The 16,149-nt window shown below is 26.6% G+C and overlaps 1 protein-coding gene across 4 annotated transcripts in view; it reads left to right on the forward strand.

Moving 5' to 3' along the window:
- Positions 1-11,556, forward strand: part of LOC100198472 (polycystin-2) — a 93,581-nt gene extending 82,025 nt beyond the window's left edge. For all 4 annotated transcript variants that reach the window (XM_065813935.1, XM_065813936.1, XM_065813937.1 and 1 more), the window contains exons 13-16: positions 64-181; positions 3,376-3,548; positions 9,456-9,711; positions 11,090-11,556. In XM_065813935.1, coding sequence (XP_065670007.1) covers positions 64-181; positions 3,376-3,548; positions 9,456-9,711; positions 11,090-11,155 — 613 coding nt within the window. In that variant the 3' untranslated portion in view covers positions 11,156-11,556. The remainder of the gene's footprint in view (positions 1-63; positions 182-3,375; positions 3,549-9,455; positions 9,712-11,089) is intronic.
- The last annotated feature ends 4,593 nt before the right edge of the window (positions 11,557-16,149 follow it).

Genomic DNA, 16,149 nt, shown 5'->3' on the forward strand with positions numbered 1-16,149 from the left:
CAATATTTATATTAGGATTTAATTCATTTATATTTTTTCTATTGTTTTCTACTGTTTCTTTAGGCGTGGCCATGCTGATTTAGAAATTGAGGCTGTATTTACTCAGTATGATTTAGATGGAGATCGTATACTCAATGAAATTGAACAACAAAAAATGCATGATGATCTTGATATAAAAATGGTTGCCAAATTTTTATTTTTATACATTAATTTTATTAATTTTTTTGCTTAATCTGATATTCTTTATTTTGAACTTGACTAAATCTTGAAAACTGTTTTATATTGTGTTAGTCTAATCATTGCTCAGTTTCTACTTATTTTCAATTACGTTAACCATTTTATAATTTTGGACAGGAGTTTTCATTTTATCTTAATCAAATTTTAAGTTTTTAATAATTTCCTACTTTTTTTTCTACTCTTTGCTAATTTTTTATTGGCTCTAGCTGCTCTATTTAATGATTTTGTTATATCATCATTGTGTTTGTGTTTTACATATGATAATTAAACTGTGTTCATGTTTTAGTTAAACACAGTTTAAAAAATTTCTTTTATTATCAATATCTATTATTTACCAACTACTATTTATTTTATACATTTGCTTTCATATTTATCAAAATTGTTTTAAAATTGTTGTAGAAGTTTAGAGGAGGGAAGATCAACTGGCTCTAACTCTTTAAATAAAATTTGGTCTCTTTAAATAAATCTCTTTAAATAATTATCTCTTTAAATAATTATCTCTATTTCTTGTTTTCTTTAGAATAATAAAGTGCAAATAAAAAATATGATGTAATCATCTAGATAAAAATGTAAAATATTTCACAAACATTTAAAAAAATATAATTTAAAAATTGCTCATTATTCTAGCATGAGCATGATAAACTAACATTGTAAGATGATCTATTAAAGACTTATATATGGCTGATAAAAGATCTAGATCTGTCCTTTGACTTGTATCAAATTTTTTTGCTGAAAATAAAGATCATTCTAAAAACAAAAAAAAGTAAAAAATAGCAAAAAAATTACAAATCTAGAAAAAGCATGTTATTGCACACGCCATTTTTAACATGTTGAATAACATGCAGTAAGATTTTTTAAGGAATACGAACCACAGGTTTTGTTTTTTAAGGAATGTGCACCGTTAGTTTTTAACATAAAGTAGCAATGTCTTTTTCTTTGTAGGTAGATCCTTGTTTATATTTAGAGTTACTAATTTTTTTAATTTCAAATAAATATGGAATTAATATTGCTTTGATTAAACAGTTAAAGGTTACTTTCAAATTGTTGTTGTTGTTGTTTTTTATAGTTAATTTACATGTTAGATTTTAATGATTATATAGCATTTCTAAAATTTTTATTTAACATAAACTTTTGATTTTAAAATCTAAAGTCGTTTTTTTGAAACAAAATTTAATTTTTAAATTTATGTTTATTCAATTCTTTCTGGTAATTTCAGCCAGATTTTAAATGCTTCTTTGATCATCAGCATTATTTAATTTTTGATAATGGTTGACGAAGAAATGTTTTCAGAAAACACACTATATAAAATAGAATAATATGTTTTGATAATGTTGTAATATCTTTCTACTTTTAATCCTATCAGGCAACTAATAAAGTTTGTGCAGTTTTTTTATTTATTGTCTGCCTCTATGTGTTATATTCAGTAAACTTGATGTAGTGGTGGGGTTATTTTGTATATAAGTTAAAGCTTATTTCAAAGAGTATCATTCAGTGTACTTAATAAGTTTGATTACTTTGATTTTAAAGTGTAAAATATTTACAAGAGAATGGCCAAATGCAATAATTTGTGCAAAATTGTGTGAAAAAATAATTTGTGGAAGGTACTGTAGCTGAATAAATGGATCAATTGTGATTTAAAAAATTTGCTTCTGGAGATAAAAATCTAGAAAATAAATCTCACACTGGAAAACTATCAATGATCAGCAATGACAATGTTAAGTTGGCAATCAAGCAGGATTCAATTTAGCCATGCCAAGCTCCTAGCTTTAAAGATTTAATTTGAGTGGTGAAAATATCAGCAAACATTTGCACCAGCTTGGGAAAGCATGGAAGTTAAGGTAATGGGTAGCACATAAATTGAGTGAAATAAACAAGTTTCAGTGCTTAACAACCTGTTTCTTTCCTGCTACAGCTTAGTGTTGTTTTTTGACCTGATGTTGATGTGTGATGAAAAATGAATTATGTACTGTAACATGAGCGCTTACTTCATTAGCTATCCAATAATGATCGTTTGTTGATTGCTAAACCAAGCATTTATCAGCAAAAGATTTTGTTGTATGTATGGTGGTGGGCTATAGCACATATTGTTTACTTTGAACTAAATAAATCACTAATGATTTATGTCCACATTAGTTTTCATATTCAAAGGTTATTGTAAACTATAAAATATTATAAAAACTTTTGTTGCTAGATTTTTCAGAAAAAGTATTGTCTTATCAAATGTTTTATAAAAAAAAGATTTTATGCTAATTATTTTGCTTTATAATGAAAGTTATTGAGCGTGTAATAAATAAACAATAAATGTATAATAAATATATAACAAATTTGTGATAAATATATAACAAATATATAATAAATGTATAATAAATATGTAATAAATATATAATAAATATATAATAAATGTATAATAAATATATAGTATGTAATAAATGTATAATAAATATATAATAAAAGACAATATAAATTAAAAAATTAAGAAGACTAGATTTTTGAAATTTTTTTATTTGTAATCTTAGACAACTTTTTTGTAAGTTGTTTTTCAATATTAATGTTCATTCGAAATTCTAAACTAAAGGTCAATTTTAAAAACCTGTTTTACTTAAAAAAGAGTTGTACTTTTCTTTTCCAAATTTATTGTTACATTGTCAATGTCAAGTTATGTTTTTAAATAAAAATTGAAAAGAAGTTTTCACAAATAAATTTGTTGCTTTAGATGGCATGCAAAATAAGCCAATATCAAACTTATTTTGGAAGGATTTAGTTAAATTTTCTAAACATAATACTAGAAAAGTATAATATTATTATATGGTATAAAAAATAATTGATAAATGAATGGTTTGACAACAGCTGTTTAATAAAACTACTTTGTTTACTTTTTTTTTGAAAAGTAGCTAAGCGTTAATAAGTAGAGTTAAAAAGTAGCTAAGAGTTAATAAGGCTTAAAATACTTTAAAAATATCAAATATTAAATGTTATTAATTAATTAAATATTTGATTTGTAAATATCATTATGAAACTAAGACTATTTGATCACAGTGTGGTTGACTTTTACTTATGTAAAGCAACTTGATGCATAACTGAACTGTTTAACAAAATTTCATTTACAATTTTCAACTGGTTTTTTTTTTCTTTCTATAGGAAGAGTTAGAAGATGAAATTGAAGAAGTTCGCAAGTCAAAAGGAAATTTAAAAAAAATTCAAAGTAAAATAAACATGAGATCTGGTGATAATGATGATGATGAAGATGATGAAAAGGATTCTGACAGGGAGTCTTCACCAACAGGACTTGTAAAATATGAAGAGTTCTCGATGTATGATTGTTTTGTTTATGCAAAATTCTTATACTTTTGTTTTCTTATATTATTTTATTTACTTATAATAAACATTTACCTATAATAAACATTTTTACATTTATATGTGAAAGTTAATTTTTTCTAAACTTACTTATAAATAAACATTTTATTTTAAATTAATATGTGAAACTATTTCTAAATTTATTTATATAAATTTTAATTATATAAGTAATTTCTAATGTATAAATTTTTGTAATATAAAGTAATATGAAAATCTTAGTAAAAATATCAGTTATTATTATTATTTTTTGTTGTTTGATTTTAAAATTTTTTAGAAAGTTTACAAGAGTCTCAGTTTAAAATAATATTTATTCAGAAAAATCATTAATCTGTAATTTATAAAAAATCTGTAGCAATACAAAGATTCAACACAATGAATTTTTGTGCTGCAACAGTTTTTATTCATTTTCATTTTTATATTTTCAACACGTTTTTAAAAATATTTGTATTACTTTATTATTATGACAATTTTAGTTATTATTATTATTTTTATTACTATTATTGTTATTACTGTTAATATTATTATTATTCCTATTAATGTTATTGTTATTATTATTTTTATTAATATAAAAAATTAATTTGTATACAGAATTTTTACAGTTTAACAGTTTATTAGAATTGCAATCTTTTAATCATATTTAGGAAATCTTGTTTTCTTTATTCTCTATTGAAGGTCAGATCCAGGCTTGTAGTATTACAAAGTTGTTAGATTTTAAAAATTAGTAGTAGAAAATTTACCATGGTCTCAGTTTAAAAGGTTTGGATACTATGATATATTCATACAAATCTTATAATATCCTTGTCTGTATTACAAGATACTCTAGCTATTGTCTGGCTATCTCATATAACCAGACTTATTAAACTTGGTAAATATTTCATTATGTAATGTAATTTTTAAAATCACACTACTTATGCATTCATAATTAAGAAAGATCATAAGAAAGATCATTTATCTCTTTTTTTTTTCTTTTTTTCTTTTTTTTTTTTTTGATTACACATAAGCTTTTAAAAAAAAAAAATTTCCGCTTTTAAATAATAATTAAAATAAACTTGAAAAACAAACAAGTAGTATATATTTTTTAATTTGTATTTTTTTATTTATATTTGTATTAAATAGGTTTTGTTTTAAATAGTATGCTTATTGTGTTGTTTTTTTTATCCATGACAACTTGTTTTTTTTTATTCTCAGAATTAAATTCTTGTGAGAACAAGTTAATGTTCCAGAAACCATGTAATTTTGAGAAACATACCTATACTTTTAAGATTTTTTATATAAAAAAAGATTTACCTATAGACTCAAACTCAAACCTCTAGACTCAAACTCAAACCTCTAGACTAGAACACAAACCTTTAGACTAAAATTCCTCTCACAATCTTCAAATCTTCTTATTTTTTTATTAGTAATATATATTTCTGCATAAACAATATTTCACAGAGTATTTATAAATATAAATTTATATAAACTAACTGTGCTGCCCACGAACAGTAGATGGTGCGATAGCCCAAGCACCAACAGTAGATGGTGCGTTATAGTAACCCAAGCTTAACCTGTCAAGTAAAACATTAAGTTCATAGACTAATTTGGATGTTTTGATGTCATTCGGTAAATTGTTCCACTCCTTAACAATTCTGTTTTTAAAAAAATTATGTTGAATGTCTGAGTTTTTGACTTTTATTAATATATTTATAAGTTTTTAATTAATAGTTTGTTAATATGTGTTGTAAAAAATTTTTTAAAGTGAAAAGAGTATTATAATTTAAAACAAATTTTGTTTAAAAACTACATTTTTTGATATGAAAAAAGCTTTTAATAACATTAAAAATTAGTCTTAATTTCATGTAATAATACTCTTGAAACAAGAGCAATAATTTGATGACTTCAGTTTTGACAATAGTAACAATAAAGTAGTAATTTCAAAAATTAGAAAAGTTAATCACACTTTCCATAAGCTGATTTGCATATTCAAATATGTTCTAAACTATGCTTGCATTGCTTTCATATTTGAAAGTTGGTATTGATAAACTGACTTAAACTATGGAATAAAGGAACAAGATAGAAAAAAAAAAAGAAGCAAGAAAAAAGGAAAAAAGAGACCGCCAGGTCTTATGTAGTGTTACTCAAATGAAACCTTTTTTATTCAGGAGTATTTTTCTTGTAACAATAGAAAAAGTTTCTTTAAAATCCAAACAAAGTGCTAAGAATCGTAATTGGGGCAAAGGGGTAAAATTGAGATGGTCTTAGCACATTTAAGCATTTTAGATGCGCGTTTGCAAAAACAAAAACAAAAAATTAAGAGTATTTAAAGCCCATTTAAGAATTTTTGATGCCCATTACAAAAAAATATAAATAAAATCTAAATTTCAAATAGTTTAAACAAAGTTTAAAACAACAATCACAAAATATTTACAATATTGTAATGTATATATGGTGAATAATAAACACTCAATTAAACTCTTCTTCCATTAAAAGTACAATGTAATTAAAAGTCCATTAAAAGTACAATGTGATTAAAAGTTCATTAAAAGTACAATGTTGCCCTCAATGTTCACTCTGTTAGCAAACTGACTGTTTAAAAAACTTGGATGGAAAGAATCTTGGATGGATATGAAGAGCTTTTTTATATTAGAAAATGCTAACTTATACTCAGTCGCAAGAGTTTGGTTTAAACAAGAATCTTTTTCTATTTTAAAGTCTTCCATACACTGAACTTTAAATCTAAGTTAAAAAAACTGAGATATAAAAGTGTGTTAAAAGACTCTTTTCTATCTACCCAAGACATAATGGAGTAAATTTAAACAGTAGAAGAGCATACTCAACATCAAAAGCAATATAGTCACTTTTAATAGAAGTAGAGTTTAATTTAGCCTTAACTTTAATGTGGTGCTCTAGAGCAGGATAAAAAATTATTTATTTTTTGTTGTTAAAATTTCATTAATATTGTAAATATTTTAAAATGTTTTTACTGCTTTGAACTTTGTTTTACCATTTTGCCCTAATTATAACTCTTGTCACTTTGTTTGGATTTAAAAAAAGTTCTATTGTTACAAGACAAATACTCTTGAGTAGAAAAGATTCATTTGAGTAACACGACATAAAACCTGGTGGTCACCAGTAAAGTGTGAACTTTTCCGTAAATTTCATTTGTAGTTAAACTTTTTTAGAAAATGAAGTCTTATTTTTTCAAAAGCTTTTTTTTTTAATCTGAAACTGATCACTTTTAATAAATAAAAACTTGTTATAACAATTAAAGAAAACTAACTACAGGTTGCAACTAACTAAAGGTTGCAGATATATCATTTGATAGCATTGAAAGCATACTCTTAGAAAATTAACTTATAAATTATCTAATTTATCTTAAAGCCTCTGTGTATTGTTACCATCCAAGCTTATTTCATGGTACCTCTAAACGTAATATAATTTGACTTATATCTTGTATTAAAATCAAGCTAATAAAGATATGTAACTCTGGAGGATGAAGAAATTGTTCCACTAAAGCTTTCTAAGGTTCATCGAAATGAAAAATGCAGTTTTTTAATTTCTTTATCTGATTTTTCTTGCAACGAACTTGTTTTAGTTGAACCTATAGCTCGATTTACTTCATTCTCAAGTGGACTTCACACTTGAGACAGGGATACTTGCATCTGTAATTTTTTAAACCAAATAAAAAGTTACCCCATTTAACATCAAATGCTATCAAATATTATAAATCATTCAGAGCTATTGATTTCAATAATCTGCTAAGATTTGCATTATGCTCTTTAACTAAAGCTAAAAGGTCTTTTTTTTCACCAGAATTATTTAGACTTTCCAAACTTGCATATTAACATAATGGGTTAAAAACATTTACAATACCTTTAAGTAAACCTTGTCCATCATCAATGAAATCTCTTTCTTATGAAAAATCTCTTATTAAATCAGAATTATTATTTACAAATACCAAACTACTACTTATCTATTTAAAATAAATGATTCTGTTTTGACATTATAAAAATCTGATCTTGTGGTCCAGATAACTGTCACAGTCTTACAAAAGTGTTCTCCAGAACTTTTTTCATTACTCTTCCAAAATTCAAGTGCATAGTTAAGTCTTATTTTTCTGCCTGCTGGAAAATGGAATCTGTATTAGTCATCTTACTATTAATAGCTATTGAATCTGTAATTAAAAAACTTCTAATATCTCATGTTGAGTCTAGCAGCTTACTCTCTGACAATTAATAAGGACTTTGATCCTATAGTTCTACTGTTAGCTTATTAACCATTATAACAAAAAGATTCTGATATGCATTAGGTTAAAGCTGAGGCAAGAGCTATTGGTCTTGACATATCAAAAAATTTTGGTGAAGTCTGGTATGCATGTCTTCTTTCTAAGCTTCATATGGTGTATCTTGAAAGTTTAAAAAAATTATTGAAAATTTGTTTAAGGATATTAAACCTTTTTTTTTTAAATTAATTCACAAGACTATAAGCAACCACTATTAAGTTGGAAGTTACTAGAAAATAAAGAATAGAGTTAAAGAGCTAGAAAATGTTGACAGGAGACCTCAAAAATTATAAATTGTATGAGTAAACATGAAGATGGGAGAGAGTTTCAAAGGGTTGATGTGCAGGGAAAAAAACTAAACGAATAAAAGTTTTTAGAGCATGCAGGGACAGATACAGTAAAAGGATGAGACTTTACTAAATGATAAGTGAAGTCTGAATTAGTTTTGGCTGATGGAACCAGCCCAAATATTACAACAGTATTCCATATAGGGACGAATAAAAGATTTGTGGAGGTAGAAAATGGAATCAGGAGTAAGAAAATGGCAAGCACGATAAAAAAAAGCTACCTTAGCAGCTTTGAGAGGAGCAACCTTAGTAGATACCAACTTAGCAATCGATTGTATATATAGTTTCAAAAAAAATAAGTTTTATATAATTGCTTTAAAAAATATTTACTGTAATAGCAAGTTTTTTTATTTGTATTACAAATAATGTTACTTTTTATAGATGTTTTAACTAAATCTAAATTTTAATGTTTAAAAGTTAGTTTAAAATTTAAAAATTATATTAAATGCTTGACAAAACTATGTAATAATAATTAAACAAAAAATGTAAACCTAAATTTACTCTGGCAGTCTCAGAAAGGCACAGTGAAGAGATTTTATAAAATTTATAAACTAGGTTGTTTTATTAAAAAAAATTTAAAAATAAAATAATTGTTATTTTCATGAAAATCAAAATAAAAGCTTCATTTTATAAAAATAATCCACTTCTTAGGTTTACATTCACTTCTTAATTTTTTCTGATTTAATCTTTTTAATGCTGGTCAGATATGTTACCTGGTACTACTGGCACAGGTCAAAATCCAAACTTACTCCCAGATATACTCCATGGTAACCTTATACTGAAACTATTAGATGGAGCTTACTAGACAAGTATAAGTATAAACAACATGAGTCCAATATAATATTATTTGTCCAATATAAATTACCTTTTCATTACCACTCGCTTTTTACTATATGTGAACTGTAACCCAACTACTTTTTTTTCTTTCATTGAAGACATAAAGAATTCCATATTTGGTAACAAAAGTAGTGTTGCTTACTCTGATCTAAAAATGACAGCAGGAAAATTCCCCATTAAATGACATTTTGTGATGCTCCTTGACAAGACCATAAGGTCCATTAAGTTTTCTTGGAATACCGTAAAAACCACTAAAAAATCAATTAATAGTTTTTATAAATATTTATATTTTTTTGTAACAATAGTTTTATTTTTGTTATGAAAAAACTTTTCTTTTAACAATTTTTTTGCTTTTGCTTTTTAATTTTCCAGGTTAGTTATCAAGTATTTTGGCTAACTATTATTTTTTTAATGTTCAGCCTGGCTCGACGCGTTGATCGTGTTGAACAGAGTATTGGTGGTATGGTGTCAAAGATTGATTCCGTTCTTTTAAAGTTGGAAGCTATGGATAAAGCTAAAATAAAAGGAAGAGAGACAATGACAAAGCTTTTAGACAGTATTGCTGAGCAAGAATTGAGTGTTTTTAAAGAGTTTGGGAATAAATCTAGCACAAATATATTTCGCCCAACATCAGCAATTTCAAAACAATCTAATGATAGTGTCATCTCTATCAAAGTAAGAATATATGTCATTTATATTCATTAAATTCAGAATTAAAATAATTTTTTCAGAGTAGGTAATATTGTTTAGTAGTAGTAGTAGTAGTAGTAGTAGTAGTAGTAGTAGTAGTAGTAGTAGTAGTAGTAGTAGTAGTAGTAGTAGTAGTAGTAGTAGTAGTAGTAGTAGTATCAACAAAGGCAAATCCGAAAAATAAGACTGAATATTTAATTGAAAATTTTAATATTTGATCAGACATTAATTCACTCAACCTACTGTGGCTAAAGTTATTTCTTACTTAAACTTATCTACAGTTCAGACAATTATGGTTTTATGGTATATAAAAATAGTTTTTCAAAGGTGTTTTCTAGAACTCTTTTGTAGTCCTGAAACTATTTAACTAATGTTTATCTGAATTTTGTTTTTTGCCTGCTAGAAGTCACCATCTGTCATTCTTATTATTTTAAACTCTAGGTCATTTTAATTTTATTTTTATTTAAACTAAGATTACTCTGACTCTTCTAGTTGTTATTCAATTTTTTTTTTCACTATTAATAGCAAGATCTATAATCCTCTAGAAGATTTACAATCCTCAATAAGATCTATAATCCTCAAAAAGTTCTATAACCTCAAGAAGATCTATAATCCTCAAGAAGATCTATAATCGTCTAAAAGATCTATAATCCTCAAGAAGATCTATAATCCTCTAGAAGATATATAATCCTCTAGAAGATCTATAATCCTCTAGAAGATATGTAATCCTCAAGAAGATCTATAATCCTCAAGAAGATCTATAATTCTCTAAGAGATCTTTAATCCTCTAGAAGATCTTTAATCCTCTAGAAGATCTTTAATCCTCTAGAAGATCTATAATCCTCTAGATGATCTTTAATCCTCTAGAAAATCTATAATCCTCTTGAGTCTTAAGAATCTTCTAGAGTTTTTAACTAACAAACTCTTAAATTCAGTAACTGAAAGTTATTTTATTATGCAAAAAAGAGAAATATCGAGAAACAGTGCTAATTGTTTGAGAGAAGACTTTACTAAGACTAAGAGGTAAATGTGCTATTAGGGCAATACGAGAAGTGACAAGATCTTTTTAACTAAAGACCACAAAATAAGGTTTTATTTTTAATGAAGAGACGACATCAACAAATGGCTTGGCTTTCCCACCTTTGATAAAAAAAACTAATTTTAGCAGAAAGTTAACCATATCGGGGTTTTGGTTTGAGAAGATTCAAAGCTTTATCATTCGAGACATGAAATGCAATACATATATATATATATATATATATATATATATATATATATATATATATATATATATATATATATATATATATATATATATATATATATACTTGCATGATTCTATTTAAATGTTTAATTATAATAGGAGCACAATGATGGTGATGACGATGATGATGGTGATAATGATGATGGTGACGATCCTGTTAACTAAAGAATTGGTGATTAAATTTTTGACAAGACATATTTGTAAATAATTTTAAAGTTTATTATTTGTAAAGTTGTTGCTTGAAAAACAGCGAGTGAGTGTGAAATGATTACATTGAGAGAAAACGTTAAACATAAAGAAAAAAAATTAACCAATTTCTTTTTATAAATTAAATTATTTTCATCCTCGTTTTGTTTTTTATTATTTCCTTTTAACTTTGCCAAACTTATAAATTAAATAAAAATACAACGAATGTATAAATTAACTTATAATATTTTAGATTTTAATTATCAGAATATAATAAACACTTGTAATATTTATTATATAGCACTCGTAATATTTAAATACCTTTTTTTTATTATAGCATTTGATATAATTATTTCGAGTACAATATTTCTTGAGAAATACTTAAAGCGTATTATTTGATACCAGCTGAGCGGATCTGGTCTTTATAAGTCTGTTTCATATAGACCTTTTCTATGCTATTTCCTTATATATATATATATATATATATATATATATATATATATATATATATATATCCTAGTTTTCTGGACCCGTGAAATATGGATATTTACCAAACCGATCGTTTCTATACTTATCTATTCCACCCCGATCATTAATTTTTCTACTGATTACATATTTACATAAATTAATATAAGCACTTTTTCCGCATACGCAGAGCTTATAAGAGTACTTTCTGGAGTAGTAGAACTGACTTATTAATTTTTTTAATTAAGTTTCAGAGCTTATTAGAACTATGTGCCTGAGCACATTTGATAACAATTATCTCTAACATAAAATATGTGTAACAAATTTCTCCCGGTGTTTTGATGTTTTTAAAAATTGCTTTTTAAAAAACTCTCCCTGTCATTTGTTATAGTATTTAAAATCTTTATATATGTAATATCTATAGAACTTCAAAAACTTTTTATTTTGTATTTTAACAAAACAAAAAAATAATAATAATGCTCAAGTGTTAGGATTTAACCACAGCAATGCACTTCAGAAACTCTGCGAACTAACCACTTCGGCCACTAAAGCGTATTGCCCGTTAAAAGTTTTAACACTATTAATAAAGTATAAACAAAAGACGTCATAAAACACCAAATAAGCTTTTTTTAAAATTCTCTTCCTTCCGTTTTTTATGGTGTATAATATCTTTACATATGTTATGTATATATATAAAACTTCAAAAGTAATTTATTTTTTGTTGTAGAAAAATCAAAAAAGAATAATATGTAAATATATTTAAAAGTATGTGTAAATATATTTAAATTTTATTCAGGTGCCCTAAGAAGTCCTTACGGCTTTATCACAGAGCACCGCGGTTGAGTATTTCATTCGAAGTTCACGCCTCGTTCCTAACCTATGTCGCAAACTTGCTCAGAGGTAGGATTTGAACCACCGATCCTTTGTTTTTGAGGCAAGTGCTACCACTGCGCCACGGCTGCTCAATATATACATATATATATATATATATATATATATATATATATATATATATATATATATATATATATATATATATATATATATATATATATATATATATATGTATATATATATATATATATGTATATATATATATATGTATATATATGTATATATATATATATATGTATATATATATATATGTATATATATATATATGTATATATATATATATATATATTAAGCAGCCGTGGTGCAGTGGCACAGCACTTGCCTCAAAAACACATTTATAGCAAAAAAGACTTAATTGTTAAAATAAAATTTTAAAGTTTTCTCATATTATACATGGTATACACGATTATTCCATATACCGTCTGCAAACTCAAAATATACGTTTTACTTAACGATTTAATTTCGGAAAATTTTGATTTTTTTTGTAAAAAGTAGATATTTTTTGCAAAATAATTTTTTACCAAATGTCTTATCATAAGGTGTGTTATACTATTGGGAAGTACATTCAAATCCAAGTCTAAAAATATAAAAATCATTAAAATATTCAAGAAATCCTTTTTTTTGAAAGAATGTTTGATTTTGCATTCTAGTCATTCTAGCCTATTGAAAGTTTAAACAAATGATGAACTTATTTTTTTTTTAAAGAACTCTCAAAAGTCACAGGCCGCGAATGCATGAAAAATGATAAAAAATTACAAAAATTTACTTAAAAGATATTGTTTACGAGGTTTAGTTTTTCAAAATATTGCCCTATAATGTTGAGGTCAGTTTGTCACCCTGTGCAGTATTCTTGTTTTGTGTTGAACACAGGCATTACCATTCTGGCATTATTCCTCGCCCTGATGAAACCATCTTGAGCCTCCTGCCCATGACTGCCTTTGAAACTTTGGTAACATTTTTTACTCATCTTTCAACTGCCTGCGTATGGCATGGAAAACGAGGAAATTCAATAAAAGATGTTTCTTCACTGCTAACAATTGACTCCAACTCATTATCAGACAAAAATTTTGTAACAGGTGGCTCGGTCACTGTGCCCAATTGTCAGTCGATTAGCTCAATGTAATCTTCAACATCCATGTTGAAAGTTGGTACCTAAAACACCCTGATTCCGTTTTTGTCTTGTTTCGGCTGCTTGTTTATTCGAGCTCGCATTATTCGTCGCATTCCAAGCTCTCGTACATGCCTCATGTCATCAGTTATCATACTTAGCAGCATATTCTCAGAGTGACCAAAGAACCCATTACGTTGAAGTACTGGATCAACAATGGCTTTAAGATTATCTGATTAATAGCGTGCTTTATGAATTGACATCCACAAGGGATTGTGGACAGAGACCACTGTTAACAGCAACACAAATATCATTCAGATCCTGTTGATCTGAACTAAGATCAGCAATGCCCACACTCTGAAAATTACATTTGATTTTCCAAAACTGTACCACGGGCAACTTCTCACACTTTGCCAATAATTTGCCTATTGGTCTAGAGAAACTTCGTGGTCCTGTAGTGGCTCCATCAAGATGTTCAAAGAGATGTAATGGCAGTTCGTTTGCATGTAGCATGAAAACAAACCATTGCAACGGGCGCTCAAGTTTCTCCTCGAGGAGGCGTATTACACCATTAATCTTTCCAGTGTTCACAGCTGTTCCATCACATGCAACTGCCATTAGGTTTTCTGTGTTTAAGTTATTCTCTTGAATAAATGCTATTATATTATAAATTATGCTCTTACCCGTGCCACTTTTTGGGGTCACACGGCCTAAATAACTTGATCCTGCTTCTTGGACAAGAGAGATATGTTGTTTTACTGTCACTCTCTGATGAACTTTTCATGAAGATTTTCATTCATTATTGTTTTATCTTTCCTACCATCAAAGTAAATGCCATGAACATAATGAACTAAAGACCGATACTTCTGACGTTCTCTCCTTATTTTGCTCTTGTCGATTATATTTGAACAATCGCCTGACGCTACTATGCAATAATCTTGTAAGACACCTGGTGTGATTTCAGCAACAGCTCAGTCAGAGAGAGCATATCAATCTGAAGCTTTTGCTACATTTTTTTAAATTCATTTTAACTCCGTTGTTGAGAAAATGGTCTGAGATGTTCATCATGGTTTACAAATTCAAAGTCAGTGTCACTTTTTTTGGATTCGTTCAGTCGCAAGAACAAGATGAACCTTTAGCATGTTTGCAAGCCGCAATGTCAAAAAGGCTATGCTCGGCATTTGAAAACTTGATATTCTGGCTTCATATTGGGCATTTCTTTTCAATTTTTGATATCGAACCAGTTTCAAATATTTTTCATGATGAAAATTGATTCTTTGCACAACCCGAGTCTTTGAAACAGTTAGAATACTTGCCCAATACCATATTTTGCAGACTTTGGATGACAGAATTTCCGATACCTCCGAAACGGTAGGTTCTTTTTGAGGACCTTTCTCGATTTTCAACTCATTTTGAATGCACATGTATTCCATAAACATATTCATTTGTGTTGGTAGCATGCTCAACTACATTCGTTTCAGATTGCCAAAAATCGGACAAACTGGAGATTTTCTTGATGCAACGTTCATTTGTGATGTCATGTACTCGCCTACAAGCAAAATAAAAAATTATGCGACCAAAAAAATATTTACTGAGCAATAGAAGTTACACTTGAATTAGTTTTATCATTTTAATATCTTAAATTATGGAGTTTAGTTAATTTTACTGAACCAAATTGCATGCAAATAATTGAAAAAAATGAGGTAACCTAATAATAGTAATGTTATATTAGAGTATATATCGAAACAGCAATATTTTACAAAGACATTTATTTATACATACCAAATGAAAAAATAAAAGTATTCTGTTGTGTAGATAACGAGTAAATATGACTTAATAACTTATATATTTTTTAGAAACTAAAATGATATAGCGCTTTTGTCTAATTTAATTATTTGGATGTCATTAAACATGAAATTTTTTTTTTTAAATTATAAATAATTTATCATTCATTCAAACTAGCAGTAAGCAACCCGTAATACAGGTTATTACAAATTAAATCATTGCTTATAGTTAACAACAAAAAAAGACTACATTAACATCGTTAAGTTCTTTTTAAAATCTGTTACACACAGCAGTTACCATAAAAAGAAAGTCAAGTAAAGCCTGCTAACACCTAAAAAAAGAAATAAAAAATAATTACAATTTTTAATTACCAAAGTATCAGTTGCATTTTATTGTTAGTAGAATATAACAGAAAATAATATAACAGAAAATATAAAGAATTAAAAAAATAGCTATAACAGCCCAGCTCTATCAACACAAAACACAGAAACAATAGCGCATAGCATAAGATATTTGTAAGCACGCATTGCAGACATTACTGTCTCTCCAAAAAAATTAAAAAAGAAAAGATAAAAAGGTAATAAAAAGGCTAAACAACTTAACGTAAAAACACGGCTAAATAACACCACAAATTAATTAGATATTTTATCAACTAAAATACTTGAACTAAAAATATTTTTTTTGTTACAATATTGAACAATTATGGTTAATCAATTTAAAT

This window comes from Hydra vulgaris, chromosome 12 (assembly GCF_038396675.1).
Source record: "Hydra vulgaris chromosome 12, alternate assembly HydraT2T_AEP".
Lineage (NCBI taxonomy): Eukaryota > Metazoa > Cnidaria > Hydrozoa > Anthoathecata > Hydridae > Hydra > Hydra vulgaris.